Source organism: Squalius cephalus (genome assembly GCF_949319135.1).
Source record: "Squalius cephalus genome assembly, chromosome: 20".
Taxonomy (NCBI): Eukaryota; Metazoa; Chordata; class Actinopteri; order Cypriniformes; family Leuciscidae; genus Squalius; species Squalius cephalus.
In genome coordinates, this window is record NC_137141.1 from 6,371,678 (window position 1) to 6,398,426 (window position 26,749).

The following is a 26,749-nucleotide window of genomic DNA, read 5'->3' on the forward strand; positions in this document are numbered from 1 at the left end:
TTTGTCTGATTTCCACATACGTTTTTGCTATAAATCAACGTTTGTAATGTTGTGAATCCTCAGTTACACAGTGGTGGATCGAATGTGGTGCGCAACAACTTCCCTTATAATCAACTAGCTTATGTTTTGATACTTCATGACACACAGAGGATTACGAGTGTAAGAAAATAGCAACACATACGTAAATGAAATCAAAAATGATAAACCTAGAAACTGTTGCTTAAATTTTTGCTTGAATTTCCCTCGGGGATCAATAAAGACGGTCTGTCGGTCTGTCTGTCTCTATGTGGAGGGCTCTAATTGAGGTTATTGACTCCTTTGAGGGTCTTCCTGTACAGAAGACTGAAACCACGAGACGCATAATTTAATCCAGTAATTTGCATTTCAAATGAAGCCTCTCATTTGCATTTTCATTTATTAACCTCCTGCTCTCACTCTCGATGTAGCTAATTATTTTCTCTGAGAAAGTATTAAAGCAGGTTACACTGACTCTCTCCTGAACCTGCTTTAACAGCAGAACTCTTGCACACCGACTCATAAATAATTATGCACAAAGAAATAGTGATACTGTAAGCAATTTTTCAATTTCAACAGCTAAACCTTTGGCATGAACCACGTCAGTGTAACATGGTCTCTCTGAACAGCACTTACCTATACTGTGAAACTGCCATCGACTGTTGATTTTCTCAGGTAGAAGTTGAAGAATTTTCTGAGAAAAAAAAACACAGCGTGAACACATTAAACTTATAGCAGAAAGAGCAAGAGCTCAATGTAAGGGATTTTCTACACCCAATAATAGTGATCTGGTGGAAATCAAAAAAGCCCACGACACTTTTCTATGCCATTCTGTAACGTCTTTAATGTAAGTTTATGGTTTATTGTCCACCAGGCCAAAATACAAAGAATGATGATCCCAGAGAAGTAAAGCAAAGCCTTCTCAATTATCGGTCATGTTATTCCACCATGTTTGAGGAAAATGTACCGTTTACGATAATATCGTAATTGTTGTTTTGACGATGTGGATGCTGACATTATCAAAAATGTCACTGCAAAAAATAAAAATAAAATAAAAACATGTCTAAAGATTTCATTGTGTAATGTATTCTAGTAGAACGCAGTTAAAATGACCACAAAATGTAAGATATTGTGACAAAAATGTCCCTGTGTGAGTTTATTTTTGTGTCTTTTTCTGTTTTCCCCAGAAATCTGCAAATGTGATGATGTATTTTGAGTAATAAAATGTATTATAGTCATTTTAAATACAATATTTTATTGTTTTTACACTATTTCACCAATGATAATAATTCCAAACAAAGTCATAACAGAACCGTTATGTTTTGTTCCTAAATGAATCAGCATTTATGAAATAATCAGTTGAATAAATGGCTCAAGGACCCATCTACTGGAAAGTATAGTTTCATAAAAAAAAATAAAAAATCATATTTAATTATTCCAAATATTTTGAAAAATCTCAGAATTACTTATGCAATTGTAATTGTAGTGAAAATACTGCAAATCTAAATGCTCCTTTAGATGCAGCTTTTGTTGATACTGATTTCATTTGATTGGAAACAGCCAAAAGTGTGGCATTATATTAACTGAATTTATTGATTAAAATGTATGATTTTGACATAAAAGATTATACATAATCTAATAATGTTAGAAAAAAATGCCCTTAGAAATGAAATCATCACCCACAGACTGAAGAAAATGAAACCAACACAAAAACACTCAAAATATAATACAAATTTTTCTTTTGCTTTTAGTCCTAATTCATCTAATTTGTAATTGGGTATTTGTCTACAAATGTCTAAAGAGGTCTTGGTTCACTAAGACCCCTTTGACACCATGTCATCAGTGTCTATTCACAGACAGTTACATGTGTCCCTGTTGGACGATACATACTGAGACAAGTGGGTTAAGATTCAGACTAATGGACAATGGTAATCATCAGTGGCAGTGCATCATGGGTAATGCCATTATAAGACACTCAACCAAAACACAGCAACATGGGATCAAGTCTGTCCCCACACACTCCCGTCCACAGCTGATTAAACTCACTCAAACAGTGGCAGCCGTGACACTCCACGAGAAGAGGACACCATAAAGTCACCATAATCTCACGCGTTACGTGACAGCCGTCACTCCCGGTGCAAACAGACCCGTCTCATCGTGTCAATCTCATTTACTTGCGGTGTTGATGTGGAACGTGATGACACATGAGTATGAGAGCATTCGAGCACCTCAGTATTGATCTTCAGCGTCTATCAGGACAGCTCTGGATTACAGCCTGTCATTGTCATGAGGAAGCAGACAAATACCTGGAGCTGGTATCCAGTGGTGGGATCTGTTTAAGCCTGCGCTCTCGGGGTCCGCAGAGGAACTGAGGTTTCGGCAGCGGGAACAGAAAGCGCTCCCCTGCTGTGCCGCTATGGCGTCGGGGATGGTGGATTTGAGACGGGTGGCGTGGAGCTTGTGAGTTGCTGCCGGTTGCCAGAGTCTGTGCTAATCTGCAGTGTCTCTCCAAGCATAAGGATGAAGCATTACCGCAGGCTTTCCTGCATCTGCGTTATCCACACTCAGTGTGCTTATCACATGGTGAGCATGACTGAGAATACACTGGAGCCGGGCGGTATATCCACTAAAAACAATATGGCGTGACGTGTAGCAAAGTATGGTGTCCCATACTCGAAATTTGTGCTCTGAGCTTCACCCATCCAAGTGCACACACACAGAAGTGAGTATTGAACACACACACACACACACACTGTAAACACCCACCCAGAGAAGAGGGTGAAAGAGAGTGGAAGAGAATGCTGTTCATTCACTCCCCCACCTACATTTACTGCCGTAGAGAGTTGTCAAAAGTGGCCAATGGCCAATCAGAGGGGTTTAAGAATCCGTTCAACAGCGAATAAAATGCTTGTACTACCTAAGTCGGTACTTTTTGACAACTCTACAGTAATGAGACTCGAATCTGCAACCTTTGGGTTACAAGTCAAACTCTAAAACCATTAGGCCACAACTGCCCCCAAAGAGCCAGACTTCTGGAACATCAGAGGACACTTTCTGCATTGGCCGGGAATCAGACCTGGGTCTCCCGCGTGGCAGGTGAGAATTATACCACTGAGCCACCAATGCAATTACCGTTTATATATCAATATACTAGAGATGCACCAATTAAAATTTTCTAGGCCGATTCCGATTTCTCATTGCGTTTGACCTGCCGATACCGATTTTAGCCGATTCCGATTTAATTTTTTTCTAACCACTTTAACAGCACACACAAATATTTATTTTTGATCTTTTCTTTAACCCTTTCACGCGTAAGTTTAAAATATTCTAACTGACACCCCCAGCCCCAGAGTGAGTTTTTTCAAGGCGAACGTTCCCTTTAATGTTTCCATGGCGACGCGTCATGCGATGTGTCGCTTTTATTTCGCTTTTCCTTTTTTATTCAAAAAAATTCACAAACTTGCTTACCATGTCATCAACTAGCCCATCTGATATTACGATTCTCAAATACGTGGAAGTGAGTGTGTTTGGTCGTTTAAAAACCTTTATAAATAATCTTGATCTATAACATGAGATGGGGGCCGCAATGTTGTCCAGTCAGTCGGATTTACAGCACATGAATTCATCAGTTTCTCCCGAAATAAATGCAAGAAAGTGGCCAGTGAAGTGAAAAGAATAGAGTAAACTTTATAGTTACATCCACTATGTTTGTCTGATATGAATAACACATGTCGGCAAATTATATTTGAATAGATTAATATTGCTGCTTCCACAGACATCAGTGTGTATTTTACAAACTCCAAATGTATTGTTTTACTCGTGCTTATGTGTATTTAAATATCTGAAACCTAAAATAAACATTATGAGGCTGAAAACACTGCTTAGTTGTGATATATGACAGCACTGAACGCATCCGACTCTGGCTCAGCGCCAGCCAACGCACGAAAGCACAGTTTGAATCTGGCAGTTATGCGACGTCACTGAACACTCTAAATGTGGCACCCACTATCAGGGGCACAGAAATAAAAATCCCATAAATGAGACCGTACCGCTCAAAAGGTTAATCATGCGGCGCCCGAGTGCATTTGACCGGCATAAAATCGGCATATGTCAGACTGACTGGCCGGTCGCCGGTCATGGCCGATCACGTGAAAATCGCCCAATTCCGGTCACCAGCCAATCAATCGGTGCATCTCTACAAATATTACAGTAGTTTGATGTGGGTGCACGTGAAAAATAGCAAGGACACAGAGTGAGGGAAAGTGCTAGATCCAAATAGTTCAAGACATGCTTAAAGGTGCAGTATGTTATTTCTCAAAGTCGTTGCTGAACATTGTTGATATTTGAAATCAACACAAACAAACACACTCCTCTATTGCTCCGCCTCCAATCTTGTCGATATCAAACCCCGAATGCCGGCATGTTAGGTAAGTACACTAACAAGAGTAACACTGCATTCTCTAGCTAGCAGTCATCAGCCTGCACAACTCTCACTAACTGGAGAGTGGATGTATTTATTGCAGTACAAGTGCAACAAAATAATGCTTCACGAAAATTAAAGTGAAGAGGATGAACAAACGACAAGAAAGCACAACAAATGAACATACATACACAAGAGTAAATGCAAACAAGAGTTTGTTGTTAGTTGCCAACAGCACAGCAGCTCCAGACACACAATGACACTCAAACCCAGTGTTACTCGGTGTGGAGCGAATCAAAGCAACATCCGCGTCTGTTTTCAGGCCTTCCCGCTTCGCTCTCTCCAGCGCTGGAAAGCTTTTCTAATATTAATGCGGGTCCTAAAGTTCTTTCCTGAACATAAACCTTCATTTTCCAGTGATATTCATCTGAGCTTTTCTCTTTTGTAATGTCTCTCAGCCATCTCTCTTTCTACAGTCTTTCTTCAAATCTCCCTCTTACTCGTTCTCTCTCCTCCACTGTCATATGCCCACAAATGCTGATTGGCTACACGTTTGATGTTGTGTCTGGTTGTGTCTGGTTGTGTTGGGTTGTGTCGTTCCGACCAACTCATAAGCATATAGTGAAACGCGGCTTGCCCTTTCAGGTGCTCTGACAGATGTTATGTAAGCATACAGACAGATGTGTTATGCAAGCATAACTTACATTTCATGTATATTCTCCGGTATTTCCATTTAGCAAAAAGACTTGCCCTGACAGCAAACGGGTCATTGAAGGCGAGCTGCCATGCACGTCAAACAGATGGAGTGCACTTGAATTAAATTGAATAGGCTCAATAATTCTGACTAAAACATACATTTTGCGAAAATCTTTGTTGTTAAAGGTCCCGTTCTATGTGATCCCATGTTTCAAACTTTAGTTAGTGTGTAATGTTGTTGTTAGAGTATAAATAATATCTGTAAAATTATAAAGCTCAAAGTTCAATGCCAAGCGAGATATTTTATTTAACAGAAGTTGACTACATCGAACGGCTGGATTGGACTACACCCCTCTACTTCCTTCATTAATGATGTCACTAGAACCATAACCTCCGCCCACAGGAACACAGGCGTATTGATGGCGAAATGTCAACAGACGTGGTTGATGTTTATCTATAATCGGATACCGCAAAAGTTTAATTCGAAGTTGTTAGTTTGCTCTGTCCATTTCACCACGGACTGTTTTTCTAACCTGGAATAATATCAAGCAGGCTTCTCTCAGCGTTTCATACTGACGAAGGGGGCAATTTCAACTATATTCCAACAAGCGGTAAGTATTCCAGCAAGCGGTAAGTATTCCAGCAAGCGGTAAGTATTCCAGCAAGCGGTAAGTAAAAATCCCTTTCCAATCGCCCAAGCTGCTGTCGGTGACACAGCGCGAGTTTATCTGGACTCTTGCCAAAACTCGTTATGAAATCAATGACGCTGTTACACTGCACAACGAAGCTCTTACTGTATTTATATACCTCATGTTTGCATTGGTGAAATCATTAGTGAGTGCAGAAACTGCGTTGCAATGATAAGATCTTTCACGCGATCAACAGACTGCCATCTGCTCAATGCTCATCACTGCAACCTTTTATGTGATGGGAATAGATCATTCTAAATACTTAAAAAACTTCTCACGATTCGTTAATCCAGATAGCTGTAATAGTAAAAACGTATAATAGCTGTAATAGTAAAAGTTTTCCAGATAGTTCCACATGTAATGCCAGATATTTCATATGCAAGCATGTCAGCCAATCACAGCAGAGGGCGTTTACACTGAAGTCTCACAGCAGACACGCCCCTTCAAACAGGGTGTTCAAACCAGGGAATGAAATCAGGCTAGGAAATATGCCTTTTATTTCTAAATTATAAAAATTTTTGATCTAAAAAACATACTAACATTATAAGGGCACCCCTGGAAACATTATTAAATAATAAAAATAATCCATGGAATGGGACCTTTAAGGCTAATTTACACCACACGGACATTCACCAGACTTCTGTACCTCACTTCTCAGATATTCCAGGATCCGACAAACACCAATGTTCAATCGGTGAAAACGTGCTGACCAAAGCCACTGATCTGACGAAACCCGACAAATGTTTTTGTTGCTGTTGGCTGTGCCTGTTGGTGCAGTGAGAATTAGCCTATAGATGTAGGCATTGGTTGTAAATTAGCCTTTAGACCAGTGGTTCTCAACTGGTTTGACACCTTTTTCCATGGTCATTAAGCCGCGACCCAAATTTTTAGGAATTTGAAACAAGCTAATTATTTATGAAAAATATTTCACACACACACACACACACACACACACACACACACACACACACACACACACACACACACACACACACACACACACACACACACACACACACACACATACACACACACACACACACACACACACACACACACACACACACACACACTTTACTTAACATTTACATAAATTGTAAGAATATCACTAACACTGGTGAATAAAGGTAAGACTTTTAAATATCAGTCCTAAACTAGTTTGTGTTAATACAATAAAGTTGGTATGGGCCACAGTAACCAAAATATATATAACAACATGAGGTTGAGTAAATGATGACAATTTTCATTTTTGGATGAACAACTATCCATTTAAGACCAACTAGCTGTTCAGACGTCTAGATGATTTTGATAATGTTTAGTTTTATATATCCCAAAGGGACAGTAGAAATCAAAGATGGGTCATAATTTCAAGCAAGTCAAAGTCCATCCATATAAGGACAAGAAAGTTGATGACGCAGAAATGGCAGTCATAAGACACAAGGACCAGCGAGCTGTCAAAAACATAACCACAGGAAGGTCAGAGATCACAGTCTGTAAGCAAATGGTTTGTACAGGATGATCAATCTCATAATTTTATGATAACAATTTATCCCTCAAGGCACAGCATAAGAAACACTGAAAACTGCCGACTGCAAACATGTAGCCTACACTGTGCTGTAATAATGAAAAGCCTCAACAATGTTTTTGAGATGTTAAAGATGTGTTGGTGATAATGAATTACAATAATAACTATTTAGTTAGGCTAGTTATTATTAATCTTTTTTTTTTTAATTATTGATACTTTTAAAGAGAAAAATTATTAATTTAGTTTTTTGTTTTTTTGTTTTCCAGGTTTGAAATCAGCATTGAGTCAATGTCACATGGTGCCATGCTGAAACGTGGGTCACGTGTTCGTTTGCATAGCCTTGATGCTGACAGAGCAACAGGCTTTCAATCAATGACAGACACCTCTGGCATATTTGTGTGCAAAAAGCATGTATTAGGTGACAGATTTATGGAGAGGTGGAAGTTTTTAGATATTAATATCTTACAAAACATTGCATAACGTATTTGTCCAATGTGTTGCATGCATTTGTGAGAAGTTTTAATTGTGAGTTAGAAAACAAAAGAGAATATCATTTGTATTATTGTAATACACCTGGATGTCTGACTTTGAAGTTGTTCATATTTTTTGCTTTTTTTAACACTAATGTATATATGCATCATGTTTAGGATTTGTAACATTTCTTTAATTCATGCTAATTTACATACATTTGGGGGAAAAATGAAGAAAAAAAAAGTACAGACAAGAACACTAACATATGGTAATAAATGTACAACACTACTACAAAGTCAAACAAATGAAAGAAAATAATCTAACAACTTTGTTTACTGAATTAAAGGGATAGTTCACTTTGAAATTAAATTTTGGTATGTTTTAGCTTACCTCAAGGGCATCCAAGATGTAGGTGTCTTTTTTTCCTCAGTAGTTTCAATTTAGATATTTTTAGGTCAAACCGTTCTTGTCTGACAGTCATATCATGCAGGTCTATGGATACTGTCTCAAAGAGCATGCACAGAGTCCAAATTAAACAATTCCCCATCGTAAGTACACATTGATGGCCTAAGACACGAAACGAGCGGTTTGTGTGAGAAAACGAACAGTATTTATATCGTTTTTACCTCTTATAACACACCCACGTCCAAGTGATCTGAGGGCGCGAGCGCATCCTGGTGTGTGACGTGTGCGCAGACTGGTGCATAGATATATACACTAGATGTCGCCTTAAAGACATTCGTTCCAATGAACTGCCGTAGCCAATGCGACATCTAGTGTATATATATCTATGCACCAGTCTGCGCACACGTCACACAGCAGGAAGCGCGCGCGCCCTCAGATCACTTGGACGTGGCTGTGTATAAGAGGTAAAAACGATATAAATACTGTTCGTTTTCTCATACAAACCGCTCGTTTCGTGTCTTAGGCCATCAATGTGTACTTACGATGGGGAATTGTTTAATTTGGACGATGGGGAATTGTTTTAATTTGGACTCTGTGCATGCTCTTTGAGACAGTATCCATAGACCTGCATGAAATGACTGACAGACAAGAACGGTTTGACCTAAAAATATCAAAATTGAAACTACTGCGGAAAAAAAGACACCTACATCTTGGATGCCCTTCAGGTAAGCTAAAACATACCAAAATTTAATTTCAAAGTGAATTATCCCTTTAACATCTGACTCTCTGACTGAACCTTAATGTGAAAATTAGTTAACGATATACATAAAATATATAATAGTGCAATACACTGATATGTAAAATGTTTATTAAAAAAACACATGGTCCTGTATTAGTTATTTTACAGTGATATAAAATAGAATCTACAAAATTTAATTGATAACATTTTGGTGAAAATACTGTGGTCTCAATTTAAGAAAGAAAGTGTGTCTACAATGCGAAATCAAATCAACAATAAAAAAAGTTCAATTGCCATTTGTCCTGCTACAGTAGTACAGGTAACTGAATGATCTGAATCACTTTACTGATCAAGTTCTTTTGGATAATGTGCCATAAACAGCATTTTGAAGGACGTCTAGATCAACCAGTGATCAAGCAGCATCTTGTTTAAAATGAACCACATGCTTCTCTGCAGGTTAGATTTTAGGAAACATCACTGCATTACCCAAACAATCCAGAAGAGGGAAGCAACTCAATACAAATCACTCTAATACAACAAACGTTTCAATATTTGCTCTACTCCAAAACAGGGACGTCAGAAAGAGAAACAGAGGAATAGAGGAACAGGACATGGCAGTATTTCTCCATCATTAACTGAAAATAGCATACTGACTTTATATTAAGGCCACACATAATCATGTGTTTTGTCAACTTTATGTCAACATAAAATCAAAAATGGCCCTATTTATTTGCTTGCTCTTTCCTGCTCTTATTGAGGACAGTTATTTCACATTGGTTATTGGTTATTCCAAAGCAAACGTCTTCATAATATAAAGCTGCATTTTACCATGGTCAACTTTGTCCCCACCATTTGAAACACTATGACACTGTTTGTGTCAAGGATGCATTTAATACAGAGGAAGCATTTTCAATTAATTTTCAATAGTGTGTGTAATAATGAGTGGAGATTTGGCGGTATTATTTTTGATGTTGAGTAGTTGTGTTTTGAGACCACTTGATGTGGAGCGGAGCGGACATCATCAGTGGCAGAAAACGCACTTGATACTGACATAAAGATGCAATTCTGGTTGATTTCAATAAAAACAAAGTTACATTAGGGCAGATTTGAACCTGGGATTTAGATCACCCCATACCAAAGCAAAACCTTCACTATCCATCAGTGTTGAAATTAACAGGGGCTTGGGGCAAAAATGTCACCAAAATGAACAAAAAAAAGGGACATTCTGAAACTTTTAACGTGAAAAATGCTTTACGTGGCTTAATGTACTAAGATAGTGATATTAATGCCGTGTGTCCACTAAAGCGTTTTTTTCCTCACACAGCTGGTGTATTTTTTCAATTGTTTTCAATGGCAGCGCCGCGTTTTTAAAACGTCATGAGCGTAACCAGGCGCTGAGCGTTTTCTTCACGCTGAAGCGCTGAGCGCTCTGTGTTTTTTACAGGTCGCCGAGAGTTGAAGAATGTTCAACTTTGGGTAAAACGCAGCGCTCATCATTGTCACCTTTTACCCAACCATCCAATCACAGTGGAGGAGGGGCAGGACTAATACCACACTGACCAACCGCCACATTCTGCTTGTACAACGTCAACAGACGACAACAACAAGCATAATAACGGAACAAAATCATTTAAAACAAGAGCCAGACAAAATATGTTACATTGTATCGACATTTTAATATAGAATCAAAACAGAAACAAAATATGTGTGAAATGAGATACTAGTAACACTTTCGCGGATATCCCGTATCATAACAAGCAAAGTGTCTCAACTGAAAAAAACGCAACGCTGCCAAAACGCTCTCAAGCGCCACAGCTAGGCGTTTTCAGCAGAGCACCTAGTGTTTTCAGCTGGCTATAAACGCTTTGGTGGAAACACGGCCTAACAGACCAAACTCAGTAAACATTATACAAATAAAGAATACTATGTATAGAAAAGCAGATTAGCCCAGAATATGAACGCAACGCGTTTAATTACACGTAAAGAATTTTCCTCCCCTTCAAAACCCTTATAAAGAAAACGATTGACGCTTAGGCTAGTATTACTGTTACGTCCTTGCACTGCTTAAGGTTTTTTTTTCTTTCACCGAGTCTTTCTCTTTTACTTTCTTAGTTACGTCCTATTGTCCTACACCGCTCACCTGGTTGCAATGTTCCTGTGACATCACTGACCGGCTCTCCAATCAGATCAGTGCACCGTGGCATAAAACTGGAGAGGAGACTCCAAAGGCCCTATAGACGCTTTCAAACTATGTTCTGTGACAACCCTATATTCTGTGTATAGTTAATTTGTGTATCCCGTGCCGTGTGTTTATTAATTGTATGTAACCGCCTTGTGTTCTGTTTCATCTTTTTGCTCATTTGTTCTACCTCTGTTATTGTGTGCTAGTCACATCTGAGTTTGGAGAAAGGGACAGGTAAGGAGGTCGCGCGACATACATTGTGCACACTTAGGAATTTCCCTTTAAATTAGATACACTAGTTTAGGGGCGAGCTCCACCTGTTGTATTTTGCGTTTGGGTAGTTAGAGCAGGTAAGGTAGTGCGTCGGAGGACGCAAAGACTTTTCATTTCATTAACTTCTTTTGACAGTTAGGTTAGAGATTGGGACGCAAGTTAGCTTAGTTTTGTTTTTGTTTATTTCTTTGATTTGGAAGCCGTCCGCTTTCCTTCTCCAACTCTCCCTGTTTTTATTTGTATAATAATAATAATAATAATAATATCTGCTAATACCATAACATTAAATCTGATTGGTTTGCATTGGTGACGTAATATGTAAAAGATATGTGGCCCGTGAGACTTGCACTTGGACCATAGTGAGGCCAAGTGGAAAAAAAGGTTGAGAACCACTGACTTGAGATATAAATGACTGTGCTCACTTGCTTGTCACTTTGACTCATTCATAGGTATGTGTATTTAACCGTTCAAGCCCAATCGGGCAGCGAAAAGCACAGTTCAGTTGGGTTCTCACGCACTTCATGTGCGTGTCTCTCTGACAGCGTTGAGAAACAGTCTCTCTGACAGCGCATGCATATGCTGAGTATACTGAAATGAGTTTTATTTCGCTGCTAATTACGCTTCAATGGTTTAAAATCGGGTTTTTTAAACCGCAGTGCTTAAAAACGCATCTAGCTCGACTAGCAGCAACAGTATTAATTGACTAGTCGAATAGTCTTGCACATACCTGGTAAATTACATGTTTTAGCAGAATTAAATAAACATAAATGCCATGTCAGATGCAGCTTTTGTGCCACCTTTACATCATAAATATGGCTTTTGTTGGTGTTGATGAAATGTTTTTGGTAGCAGCCTATAGTATTTTGATTGACGGAATCAACAGTTTAAATTTTTGAGGTATTTTACATAAAAAACAAATAATAAAATATACCCTTATATAATAAAAATTACCATACAATGGCAAAAAATAAATAAAAAATAAATAAGACCAGAAATCAATACCAGGGGACAAATATTGTCCCTTAAATGAAAAGTTAATTTCTGACCCTGGTATCCATGAAGTCATACTTGGCCTTTGAATGCTGCTCCATGAATTTATTCACTTACAATCATAACAGCCATGGCAAATATTCTTCTACAGACAGTCTCCAGATCAGCAGATCACATAGACAGTTTATCCAAGCAGTGAAAAGACCACATTAAATGAATTGTGCATAACCTAGCCTAATAAATATTCCATAAGTTGGCTGACATCACAACCACCACAACTGTGTTAAAGCTATTATAATGCAAGTCCTTAATATTTGTATAACGTAGTAACAATTTTTTATTTAAAATGAATAAGAGACTGTAAAACTCAACCACAAACCGAAAATATCAAAATCCAACAAAAGCAGCAAAAAAAAAAAAAAAAAAAAAATCCCAGTCAGACAGGTGGATCTGTTCTGAAATCACAGGGTTACTTAAGGTAATTTATACTGATGAGCGGAAGTGAGGGATGAGGAGAGAGAGAGAGAGAGAGAGAGAGAGAGAGAGAGAGACTGAGTTACAAATCCTTGTTCTCTTATTTATGACCTTTTAGGTCCATTTGCATACTGATGCGTCCTAATGTGCCTAAATGGATGTCACTGATGGCCAATCAGCTGTTCGTGAAAATGGGCACAATTACAAATGGATTGTTCAGACTCTGATAACATTTGGTACAGAAGTTATCATATTAACTCGCTCTCATCTTATTAGGACTGTGCTGAAACAATCATTTAGTTATATAGCCTAGTGTGAGTATTTTTCTCCTATACTCACTGCACCAACTCTTTAGATCTTTGTTTCTATGCATTTTAATTTATGTGTGCATTCGTGAGGAAAACTAGTTGTATATCAACATACTCTTAAAACTGTTTAAGAGTCCTGAAAGTCACATGAGGTGGAGAACATAATAAAACGTGTCATTTTTCTTCAATCTATATTGACCCTATTCACTTTCCAAATGTGCATACCTGGTTAGTTGTGCAAATTATTTCATAAAAAAAAAAAATGTATAAGCCAAGTAAGTTTTAGAGTGTGGTGGTCACTCTCTTTCATAACCGAACTGCACATGACATGAACATAACCATATATAACACTCAAACACACAACATATGCTGTGGTGCGGTCAGAGGCGCTTCTATGAGGCTCCATACTGGATAGAAGTAGAGGAACATGTCCATCAGCAAAGTGCCCCGTGTTCACTAGAGACTAAGCAGTCAGCAAAAAAAGGCAAAAAGGCAAAAAGTCAAACTGCGGGACAGCCCTGACCCAGGGTCACACCGGTCAGATGGGCTTCAGGAAGGAGACACAGGACATGAGATTAGAGATTCAGGGATCAGAGGTCTGGTGATGTTATGGAGACAGAAGGGCCTGAGACCACAGCGTTCAGGCCTGGACCAGCGAAACCGGGTCAGGGATTCCCGCAAGTTTCTCACAGACGCGGATGCAGTCACATTAACCATATTTTGATGAAATTTCATGCACTGTTAAAAAAAATAAAAATGCTATAGTAAAAGCTTGTTGATCGGTTAACTGAATGTTACCTTACCATATACAGTAATGGTACGAAACAGTAGTTGGTTTAACATCGCATTACATATCATTTCAGTGTTAATTCACTGTTTTTGCAAGTAAAAACTTATTACATAAAAACAGTAAAACAACTTTCCTGGAAGTCCCTGCTTAACAAATCACATATGATTTTTTTTTAAACTTTTTATAAATAATTGTGTTTCTTCTTATTTTTGTAGGTAATGCTAATTAGTGTGTTTTGTGTTATACCTATTGATTAATTTCTGATTAGTCGATTAATCCTTTGGTTAACTTGCCAATAAATAATAAAATGTCAAAAGCAAAACAACAAACGGTACTAAAATAATCTCACAGTGTGCGGTAAAACTACTGAAAAATCACAATCCTGACCTTAATCTCCATACGAAAATTCCAGATGGCCAGACAGTGCTTCATCTTTTATGTATCGTTAAAATATTTGTGTCCGGGATGCAGTGAGCCCGAAGACTGTTGTATGCACTGTGAGTTTAAAAGCTTACCTTTTATGTGTAATATGAGTAAATAATGCTCATAAATGGCTAAAACAGTATTCTCACGTAAAATAAGTGGAGGCTTGCACCCGGAAATGCTATTCCTTAAGTGGATAATCATAACTTCTGCAATTAATCTTACAACATGTTATTCAAACAAAGCAGGTTTACAGAGAATGTGGTTGTGTGTGGAGTTCTGAACATTTGTTAGTTCTGCTACAGAATGCCGCTGTCACACTAATAAAAACAAAATGATGCATGAACACAACAGTATTTGGCAAAAAAAAAAAATGGGACTTCACCTTTGCTTCCTTTTTGCACTTGAACGGACAAATTCACACAAAATTATGTCAAAATCCCCATCTTGGTGAGTATCCTATTGAACAGTCAGTTTTGTCTTAATGGAACATAAAGAGTAGAGAAAGAAAATGAATGTGTATCAGTATGTTAGATCAGTGCATTAGTCTTAAAGTGACAGCAACCTAATGTTCCTGTTGCCGTCTGTGTAATCAAACAACAAAAGACAATAAGAAAATTGCTCACTCCTATTGAGTGAATAACTTTTGTAAGTTTAATTGCAAGGATTAATCTGCAAATCTAGTAAATTTAGTTTAGTGCCATAATATTATTATTAAAGTAAAATGTTAAATTGGTCAAAAACAACGAAAACAATAACTGTTTTATTTGATTTATTTATTACTTTTTTTGTGGTGGAGCCAGTGAAAATTTTGGCAGGACAAATAAAAATTTGAATCACTGTCCCAACTGAGCCATTAGAAGAAAGCCTTAACATTGAGGCCTGAGAATGCACAAGCCGTGTTGACAAGTGTAATGATACTTTAATGGTGCTTCAACTGTCCCCAGTTGCCTACTATTATTGTATAGAAGTGAGTGGCATGAACATTATGCTAAATATCGCCTCATATGTTCCATGAAGTCTTTCTGCTCATCCTCAACATCCATTGTAGGGATGCTCTGATCGATCGGCTGCAGATCGGTATCGACCGATAATCACATTCTATGACTAATCGCTCGATCGGATCTCACCAACTGATCGCAAATTGATGACGTCAGACTTCATGTAATCATGTCATGTCAGTCATGCCATCACCAGAGTGAAGTTATAACACGGTCTCAAGAAACAATGGGTCTCATTCATGAAACACGAGCAGAACAAATTTTTGTGTAAATCGTGTGTAAAGAGGTTCTGGCGTAAAATTTCGGATTCATTAAAATGTTCGTATTTTCCAAATGTAAGTTGGTACGAAAGAAACCTGCTCCCAGCCACGCGTAAATAGTGCGTTTAACATCCGAACGTTTTGCTCATTAATAAGGCTGCATTTTAATTCACCTTAATCGGGTTTATTTGACGGGGTTACATGTCGAACCATTTTCTTTTCACTTCTGGGACTGTTCGATTAACAGATGAAACCCCATTAACTGCATCTGTAATATGCTGCCAAGCTTCCTTTTTTTAGGACCTGATACACCACTATGTACGCTTGAAAATAAAATGTGGCGTTTTGAATGAACTTCTGATAATAAAACTTCAATTTCTGCATCTGAGAAATTTCTCTTTTTCATTCGCTTTTGAGAAGACATGTTGAAATCCTTCGTTTGGTGTCATAATATGATGCCCATATATAGTTGTCAGTCGAATTTAATGGGCGGGATTTATGGTAATTGAGAATGAGCGTGCACGCGCGTCCCATTTACGACTGATTGGAATTCATTAACACACACACACATTTCACTATCACATCTGACGTTTACGAAGTATTTGTGAATCAGGAGAAGAGTTTTCGGGAAGGTCTCTTTACGCGCAAATCACTCACATATTTACTCGTATATTTACGAATGTTTCATGAATGAGACCCAATGTGTTTTAAAGCCTTGCGATATAAGAACAAGTTATTTGAAACCGCTCACGTGCAGTAAGCAGAGAAACGGCGCTGTTTCACGCGATATGTGCGCGCGCTGTGTGAGAGACGGGTTCTGAGCACAGTCAGCACACACACGCACATACAGCTGCTGCTCATACAGCGCGCAAGTACTTATCTTACTGGGCTTGAACGGTCAAATACACACACTTATGTGTCAAAATGTACGCGAGTATCTTCGTAAACATAGTCTTAGAGAAAGCTGGCTAATAAAGCTGATGCTGTCCTTGCCTTTCATGTTAATCAAACAGTCTCTTACCCAGAGCATGTGTGTGAAGCGGAGCGGCTCAATATATTTCACTCTATGCCAGAACGCTCCACTCATGAACCGCTCACGCTCACCGGTAAAACAACGTTCGCTCAAATCCCGCTACGACATAAAATGTCTCTGTAAGTGTTATAGCCATTAAAGAAAACATATCTAGTTTCATATTTTTTATTTTTTTTATTTCATCTATGTTGATAATGAAAGTGAACAGCATTAGAGTGCTTAGCTCTGCTCACATGCGATCCACTCAGTCGCTCACGGCACACGCTCACGCTCTACTCATGAACCGCTCACACTCATCCTGCCAAGAATCCTGCCTTACCTTCTTAAGTAGGAATTAGGAAGGAGGAACACAAACACTCAGCACTTGCTGAATAATATTCCTGATCATTTTTGTATCAGACTACTCATTTTGTTCATTTAGGAGTTGCAGTGTTTCGATTTGTTTTTGTCCTCAGTCACATATTGGACAATGTTTAACTTCACCTTATGGGTTGTAATTAAAGTTCAGTTTGACAGTTAGGAGTATCCTAATATGGATAGTGTTTTGCATAAGCCCAGTTTTTAAAGGCCTGACACAGATACATTAATTCAACAGAGAGCTTAATTATTACTTATATAAAGAATGATCAGGATCGTTATAACCCGATCATGATGACAACAAAAAACAAAAAAACAAAAAAAAAGTAATCTGTATCGGCTGCAAAGATCCTGATCAGAGCATCCCTTACTGTTTCAGTCAGAAATACATCAGATTACGGAAATAGTTACTTTGTGTTGATCTGAAGCCAGTCATAAAGGGAAGATCTCAGATTTCATGCGGATCTTAAGAGAGATGTTTGGGACCGTTTTAAGAGGAGATGGGAAGCCATGCAAATGTGTCCATCTCCCCTCTTCCATAAGAGGCTCTTTGTGTGTGTGTGTGTGTGTGTGTGGCACCTGTGACGGGTCGGTGGGCAGCTCACAGCGAGCCCCATTATGTGCCCATCTAGATGCCAAAGGAACTGCCTTAAGCTAATGACTATCAAGGGTGATAACAGTGCTCTCATTCATCATCTAAGTAGTTTCATGAGCAGCCAGCATGAGTGTGTGTTTGAGACAACAGAATGCTCGAGTTAAATTCAGACTGTAATGGCTGTATTGAGTCTCGAAGAAAGGCGAGAAAGTTGATCTGTTTATTCTACAAAGGCTGATTTCACTACACATGGAATAACTGTAACAGCGTGTCCTAAACAGGTGAAAGGCGATACGTTTCCAGCATCACGTTATATGCCTGTCCACACTAAACACTGAAATGCTGTGTGAATCAGATTCAAAAGATACTTCATTTTCAAAATAGATCTATGTGATTTTGACCAATGAGATTTCATTGAAGGTATGTGACAAGAAGTAAAAAGCAACAGAAATAAAAACCAAGTTACCATCAAAATATCTTGGCTTGCACAGAAACTCTTGGTTAAAGGTGTGTTGGCGCAGAAGATAATCAAATTTCTGGAGGTCGCCAAGTTGCTGTAGTGCTCTCAACTGCGGTACCCAATGATACCAAGCGCCAGATCACGTGACCTTCACTGCCTGCATTGAGTTGTCTTAACGCTGTGCATTTGCATAAAGCAGCTAAACTCTGTCAATCGTTTTTGTGGCCATGTTGCTCGGACTCGCCACCACTCAAACCATGTTGAAAAATGCTGTCATAGTGAATATGCCTGGGCAAGGCTGCTATGGGCTGGCTACACTCATTTTGTGCATTCATATATTTGTGCAAAAACAAATAACAGGATGTTGAGCTGTGCAGGGTTATTTTAGTATTATTACATTATAGCTTTTTGTTAATATTTTGAATTACATTTTATTTTTATATTTTCTGTTTCCACTTTAATTTTGAAGTTTTAATTTGTCTCTGTGTTATTGTCATTTATATTAGTTTTTAATATATATATTAAAAACTAATATAAATTACAATAACACAGAGTATATTATATTATTAATTTTCAGTTTTAGTTAAATAAGAAATGTTGCCTTGGCAACTAGCAGATCGCGATTAATCGCATCCAAAATAAAAGTTTGTTTACATAATATATGTGTGTGAACTGTGTATAATTATTTTGTATATATCAATACACACATATGCATGTATCTATTTAAGAAAAATGTGTTTTTTAATATATATATATATATATATATATATATATATACAGTATGCAAATATTTCTTAAATATATACATGCATATGTGTGTATTTATATACACAAAATAATTATACACAGTTAACACATATATTATGTAACAAACTTTTATTTTGGATGCGATTAATTAAAATAATATATATATTTTATATATATTTTATTTCAGCCACCGTCTGTTTCAAGCTGCAAAGGTGCTTTTATGGTTTTAGTTAATGATAATAACCCTGGTGCTGCCATCAAGCACGATCTTCAGCTTACACATTAACAAGACATAAACATGTGTGCATGCTTTTGAAAGTGTGTTCACCACATATCCACACTCAGGAGAACGTAGCCATGATCCACGAGTGCGCTGGATGTCTCGATGGTGCCAGACACAAAGAGAGAGGAGAGGAGGAGGAGGAGGAGGAGGAGGAGGAGGAGGAGAACAATACCAGCCCCCCACACAGAGCGATCATCTCTCCTCTGCCGACCCATAAAAAGGGGGTCAGACACCCACATGGAGGTGTTCGCCGTAATCCCTTCCAGCGCGGCACCACACAGAACAGCAGCCATGCCAGGACGGGTGTCACACGGGATGAGTGAGAAATGAGGGTGTGCTGGTGGAGATGGGCCTGTGTAAGATGGAGGTTGTGAAGCTTTCATGCTGCATTAACAGCGTGAATCTACTAATGGCTGGTCTCCTGCTGTCGCTGTACACAGGCGCTCCACTACACAGCATGCTGATGCAAACGGGAAAAGCTTAAAAGAAATGTTCAAGCTAATGAGATGTTCAGTTTGAGCACAAAGTCCATTCTTCTCATTTGCTGTCAAAAAAAACAAAAAAAACAGTGTCTCTTCATACGGCAGCCATGTTATTGATATTTCAAAGCTCATTTTTATGATGCTGTAAGAGCATTATACTCCACAACAATATAGTTATTGTGGTTCTTTCATGTAATTCATTTTTATCTAATTACGTAATATTCTATAAATAATTTAGTTTCAGGTTAGGTTTTTATATGCTTCAGGTCAAGTTTTTATATAATTGTGTTTGCTGAGCATTAGCTCAGGAATCATCAGAATATTTCCATCTAAAATAAGCATGACCTTTGAATTTAAGGGCAGAAAAAGCTACTAGAGCTGGTATTTTAAAAACACCCTAACGTAGGAGGATATGTTGAATATATACACAATTTGCTCAGCAAAATATATTTTTACACCACTGACTCACCTATAGACACCCTGCATTCAAGCTATCTTTCTAGGGTTGTAGCTATCGATTATTTTAGTAATCGAGTATGGTCGGCAACCTATGGCACTCGTGCCAACACTTGAGTAAAAATGAGAGAGATGTACAGTGGGGAGAACAAGTATTTGGTTTGCACACACTGCAGCAGGAATTTTGGCCCACTCCTCCATACAGACCTTCTCCAGATCCTTCAGGTTTCGGGACTTTCAGCTCCCTCCAAAGATTTTCTATTGGGTTCAGGTCTGGAGACTGGCTAGGCCACTCCAGGACCTTGAGATGCTTCTTACGGAGCCACTCCTTAGTTGCCCTGGCTGTGTGTTTCGGGTCGTTGTCATGCTGGAAGACCCAGCCACGACCCAGCCACGACCCATCTTCAATGCTCTTACTGAGGGAAGGAGGTTGTTGGCCAAGATCTTATGATACATGGCTCCATCCATCCTCCCCTCAATACGGTGCAGTCGTCCTGTCCCCTTTGCAGAAAAGCATCCCCAAAGAATGATGTTTCCACCTCCATGCTTCACGGTTGGGATGGTGTTCTTGGGGTTGTACTCATCCTCCTTCTTCCTCCAAACACGGCGAATGGAGTTTAGACCAAAAAGCTCTATTTTTGTCTCATCAGACCACATGACCTTCTCCCATTCCTCCTCTGGATCATCCAGATGGTCACTGGCAAACTTCAGACGGGCCTGGACATGCGGTGGCTTGAGCAGGGGGACCTTGAGTGCGCTGCAGGATTTTAATTCATGATGGTGTAGTGTGTTACTAGGGGTGGGGGAAAAAATCGATTCTTCGATGCATCGCGATGCGGACGTGGACGATTCTGAATCGATTCACAAATGTAAAAAAATCGATTTTCTAAAAAAAAGATATATTTTTTCTAATAACGTAATATTGACGGAACGCAAAAGGTGGAACTATAAGCGGATGTGCAATGCACGGACAGTCTGTGGCGTGCACATAACAGAGACGCGCACATAACAGAGTCGCGCACATACATAACAGACTCATGATGGCTGAGCGCCAAATTCGAACGGCACCTTCTTCGTTAAAAGCTAACGTATGTAAAATTGGCAATTTCATTGTTACCTATTTAGTATTTTTGTATGAGAGCTGCTTTCTGTATTGTTTAGTTTTCACATCAGTACACTGTGTAAACCGATCTGTTATACGTACGTTATACTGCAATATGTGCAATTTCAGTCACAAAAAGTTACATTTTGACTGTGCTCTCTGCAGATGTTCATTCACTTTTTTTGTATAAGCTGTTTTTGATTGTAGTATACAGCAAACATTTCAAGTCATAACTCTTTATTATTTAGTTGTGTATAAGAGTGGCTTTGTAGGTTACTAATTGAAGCAGTAAGTTGTTCAAAAATGTTCATTTTGTCTTCTTAATGATTAAATTGGACAATTTTCTTCTAGAAAGACAAGGTGTTCAGGTGGAGAAAACACTTTTTCTTTACCTTGACATGTTTCGACTGCAACTGAACACCTTGTCTTTCTAGAAGAAAATTGTCCAATTTCTACAGTATGTTGGTTCTGATCTACTTCCTAAAGGAAATAAGCCTTTCATTTATTTGTTATTGTTTAGTTCAACTTGATGAGTCACAACACAATGTGATGTATTCATTTCTGTGTTCTACAGAACAAAAGCTACATACAAATAATTCTTAAGTTATAACTACACGACACAGAAAGTGCTTTGTGTTGTTGTTACTCAATAAAAGAGTTAAGTAATTCAGCAGCTGACTTTTTTAATACTGCAATCACTTTGTAGTGTATTTTCGTTTACTGTTGTGAAATGGCAAATCAATAATCGCTAATCGAGAATCGTTAATAATTGAAAATCTACTGTAATCGAATCAGGACTTCAATAATCACAATCGAATCGAATCGGAAAATCAGACAGATTAACCACCCCTATGTGTTACTAATGGTTTTCTTTGAGACTGTGGTCCCAGCTCTCTTCAGGTCATTGACCAGGTCCTGCCGTGTAGTTCTGGGCTGATCCCTCACCTTCCTCATGATCATTGATGCCCCACGAGGCGAGATCTTGCATGGTGCCCCAGACCGAGGGAGATTGACCATCATCTTGAACTTCTTCCATTTTCTAATAATTGCGCCAACAGTTGCTGCCTTCTCACCAAGCTGCTTGCCTATTGTCCTGTAGCCCATCCCAGCCTTGTGCAGGTCTACAATTTTATTCCTGATGTCCTTACACAGCTCTCTGGTCTTGGCCATTGTGGAGAGGTTGGAGTCTGTTTGATTGAGTGTGTGGACAGGTGTATTTTATACAGGTAACGAGTTCAAACAGGCGCAGTTAATTCAGGTAATGAGTGGAGAACAGGAGGGCTGCTTAAAGAAAAACTAACAGGTCTGTGAGAGCCGGAATTCTTACTGGTTGGTAGGTGATCAAATACTTATGTCATGCAATAAAATGCAAATTAATTATTTAAAAATCATACAATGTGATTTTCTGGATTTTTGTTTTAGATTCCGTCTCACAGTTGAAGTGTACCTATGATAAAAATTACAGACCTCTACATGCTTTGTAAGTAGGAAAACCTGCAAAATTGGCAGTGTATCAAATACTTGTTCTCCCAACTGTATATGCATTTAATTCAGATAAAGTACCTCGTACCTGCATACAGATCTACATTTTGATGTAATCATTCCTCATAGTAACACAGCCTGTTATATTAAGGTAGGAGTTATACATACTATTAAAAGTGTGAGAATTAAACTGTGCAAGTCAATAAAAGTGCGCAGCTCTGACAAACCATTAGCATGTGAATCACGCGCACACAAGTTACTGACTGGCAGCTTACAGCTTGTTCCGCTGTACATAGTCAATATTATAAACAACTGGTGGGTCGCAAGACTGTTTCGAGTGGGTTACAATACATTACAGTAGTGATAAAAACAAAAAACGTGGACAAAACGGTCACTCTTTGAAGACTTTGTTTAATGAGAGTGCTGCCGTATGCTCGAACATATCGAGCTTTTGAGGTTTTGATAACACGCGAGCGCAGGTGAGACCTGAACAGCACAAACTAAACTTATTTAAGCCTTGCCAATTTAAACACTCGAGGGCGTGGGCGTGGCGTGTCCGTCATTAAAATTAAAATATTTTAAGACTGTTATGACAATTCATGTTGACAAATAAAAATATGACATGAAAACATGTCTATGAAAACATGAACGTATGAATAGAAAAAAAGAATAGCTGCTTGAGATCTATGTCAGATCTCCTGTGAGATCTCCTGTTCTATGACACATCCTAGATTAATAATCAGATATCCTATAACATAAAAGTAATATTACAACTTGCATCTACACAAAAGGACGTGAATGCGCATGTGAACTACTTTTTTTTACAGTCTATGGTTCTATCACGATCCTGTTCTCATTATAATGCTATACTGACGCTGCACATATTGCACTTAATTTTTATTTTTCATGATAGAAAGTGATTACAGTCATCATTGCGCATTTTCGAAGCCATAACAAGAAACAACTTTAAATAAAAAATGTGAAAAAAAAATAACACTGCTGCATTATTAATATCATCAATGATGTTTTCCTATCAAGTCGATCTAAAAGGAATATGACCGTCTCAAATAACCCAATCATAGTCAATAATGTTGGACATTCCATTTGAGCTGAAACTGAAGAGTGAATTAAGTAAGGGATAATCCACGGCTAGCCATGCATTAAAGAATTTTAATGCACGACGTAGAGGCGAAGAACCACCCGACGCGAAGCGGAGGGTGGTTGCCTCTACGAAGTGCATTAAAATTCTTTAATGCATGGCTAGCCGTGGATTATCCCGCTTATACCTTGGTTATTTGCCAAGTTAAAAATAAGTTAAAGCTGTAACTGATGTTTACAGTGTAATTTTTTAACAGACGTGTAAAAATGACGGTTATTTCTTAAGTTTAGGCTCGTCAGTTCTTGCACTCCGTCTGCTTTAAATAAAGTAGAGCCATCGGATTGCTTTTATTTGAATGAATTCACATTTATTTAAATTCATTATTAAAAGAGAGAGACAGAGAACTGAAGGAGAAGGAACAGAGAGAGAGAGAGAGAGAGAGAGAGAGATGCGTGCACGAGTTAACGTTACCTGTGTGCGTCGATCTCTTCTTTAAAGTCTAGCAGCTACAGTCCCCTCGTTGCTTAAGCCTACCTAAACGTTTTCATATGCGTCTCTCACTCTGCTTGCAAGTGTATCTGTGTTACTATGGTTACCAATGTAGCGGATTAATTTCGAACTGTAATCAAACTGACTGGAACTACCTGTGCATTAAACGGTTTTACTGCACACCTTCCAGCCAATCAGAATCGAGTATTTAAACAGCCCATGGTATAACAGTCGGTAAACTGCAGCGTTTTGCTAGCTGGTTATTAAACTCAGCCAAACGCTTCTTATTTGAGATTAATCAGATAGACAAGATAAAAGTAATCTTACAACTTACATCTGCACAAAAAGACGCAAATGTGCACGTGACCGTGCTACTCTGACGTTATGGACACGCTCTCGGCGCGCTGAAAAACTAAAGCACAAAGAATTTACAAAATTCTTTTACAATCGTGTTCTCATTATAATGTTAGGGGGTATGATAGATTGGCGCTGCACATCTTGCACTAAACTGCATTTCATGATCAAAGTGATTCACTGCAGTGCGCGTTTTCAAATCCAGTTTCACTTTATTTCGCCAGTCTGGAAGGCGTGCTGTCTAACGCTAACAAATCAGACCTCAGGAACCGCCCCCAAATGCCGCAATAACCAATCAGAAAAAGAGATCAATATTTTAGGGTTTTTTTGGGCGATCATCGTTTTCATGATTGATCGTCGCTGTCATGCACATACTAGTGCCCATCCCTAATGCCAACATGCCCGTCTTGATAAGTATCCTAGATTACTTTATTCAAGTTCTGTACCTGAAAACTAATGCCAGCACTACCTGAAAAACCTGAAAAGCACTGTTTATTTTATTAGTATCTTTGCTCTTTTGTATTTATTTGTGCTGTTGCTTGTAGTTAGATAATTTGTTCTTATTTCCTTTTTTTTTAAGTGACAGAAGTCCTTTTTTTCCATGAACATACAGTAGCACATACCGAACTGTACCGAAACCGTGACCCTAAAACCATGATACAAACTGAACCGTGAGCAATTTGAACCATCTAGTCTACAATTTGGCAACACAGGCCCTGACTGTTGTTTCACAATCAAAGAAGAAACAAAGAAGATGGAACAACAACTACTAGAGACCACAGCAATAACGTCCATGTTGATGACTACTTGTGCAAGGAGGTTAGGAGAAAGCCACAACTCTAGTTTAAAAGATTACAAAGACATTTTAGCAGTCATAACTCCAAGAGAGAAATAGCACAGACAATAGACAAAGACTGGAAAAAGTTTATGATACTATTGCTGTCATATTTTATTACTGACCAGAAACATGTTAGACAGGTTCTGATAGTTTCCCTATTCAAGTATTGTACATATGATCTATTCATTTTGCCTACATACAATAGCAGCTCTGGGGTGTAACCAACTTGCCTTAAAGAGTAGAAAGACTGATATATTAAAGTAATGGTTATTCAGTATTGTTAATATAAATGGGGATAAAATTGTTTTTGTAAATAAACAATATTATTTTTAATAATATATAGATTTAGTATAAATCTATATAATATATAATTATCTAAGTTAACGTCAGGAAATTATGGAGTGCCACAAGGGTCTGTTTTAGGCCCCCTGCTATTTTCAATATGCATGCTACCCCTTTGTTATATAATTAGAAAACAGAATTAGTTATGACAATGATACTCAGTTATACTGTATATTTCATCACGACCAGATCAAATCTCCAAATTATCCAAGTTGACCAAGTGTGTTCAAATTTTGATAATACATTTTTTTATTAAATTCAGATTGAGATATTACTTATTGGACCAAAACCCTGTACACAGAATCTTCAGGAATACAATTTGGTAGAAGGATGTATTGTTATTTCATCCTCTAAAGTTTAAGACCTGGGTGTTATTAGACAGAAATTTGTCTTTCAATAATTGCATTTCAAATGTTACAAAAACAGCCTTCTTCCACCTCAGAAATATCACTAAGCTACAGAAGATGCTATCAGTTTCTGATGCAGAAAAGCATTCATGACCTTTAGACTGGATTACTGTAATGAACTAGTAGGGGTTTGTCCTACATCCTCAAGAAGCAAACTACTGTCCAAAATGCAGCTGCTAGAGTTCTTACCAGTTCAAGAAAATATGATCATATAACACCAATTTTATCATCTTTACACTGATTACCTATTAAGTTCCGTATCGATTACAAACTATTGATACTGACCTATAAGGCCCTAAACGGTTCAGCTCCTGTGTAGCCTATTTAGCCTAACTGATCTTCTATCACCCTACAATCCATCATGCTCTTTAATGTCACAAAACATTTGACTTTTGGTAGTACCTAGTACCTAGAAAGTCCACAAAAGGAGGGAGAGCGTTTTCACATTTGACTCCTAAACTCAGGAACAGCTTCCTGATAATGTTGGAGAATTAGACACACTCTCCCAGTTTAAATCTAGATTAAAGACACATCTCTTTTACCAAGCATTCACATTAGGGCA

The 26,749-nt window shown here is 38.2% G+C and overlaps 1 protein-coding gene across 8 annotated transcripts in view; it reads right to left on the reverse strand.

Moving 5' to 3' along the window:
* The window catches only part of ralgapa2 (Ral GTPase activating protein catalytic subunit alpha 2), a 182,610-nt gene that overhangs the window by 123,389 nt on the left and 32,472 nt on the right, over window positions 1-26,749 (reverse strand). For all 8 annotated transcript variants that reach the window (XM_079854349.1, XM_079854348.1, XM_079854347.1 and 5 more), the window contains exon 4: window positions 652-709. In XM_079854349.1, the coding sequence (XP_079710475.1) occupies window positions 652-709 (58 nt within the window). The remainder of the gene's footprint in view (window positions 1-651; window positions 710-26,749) is intronic.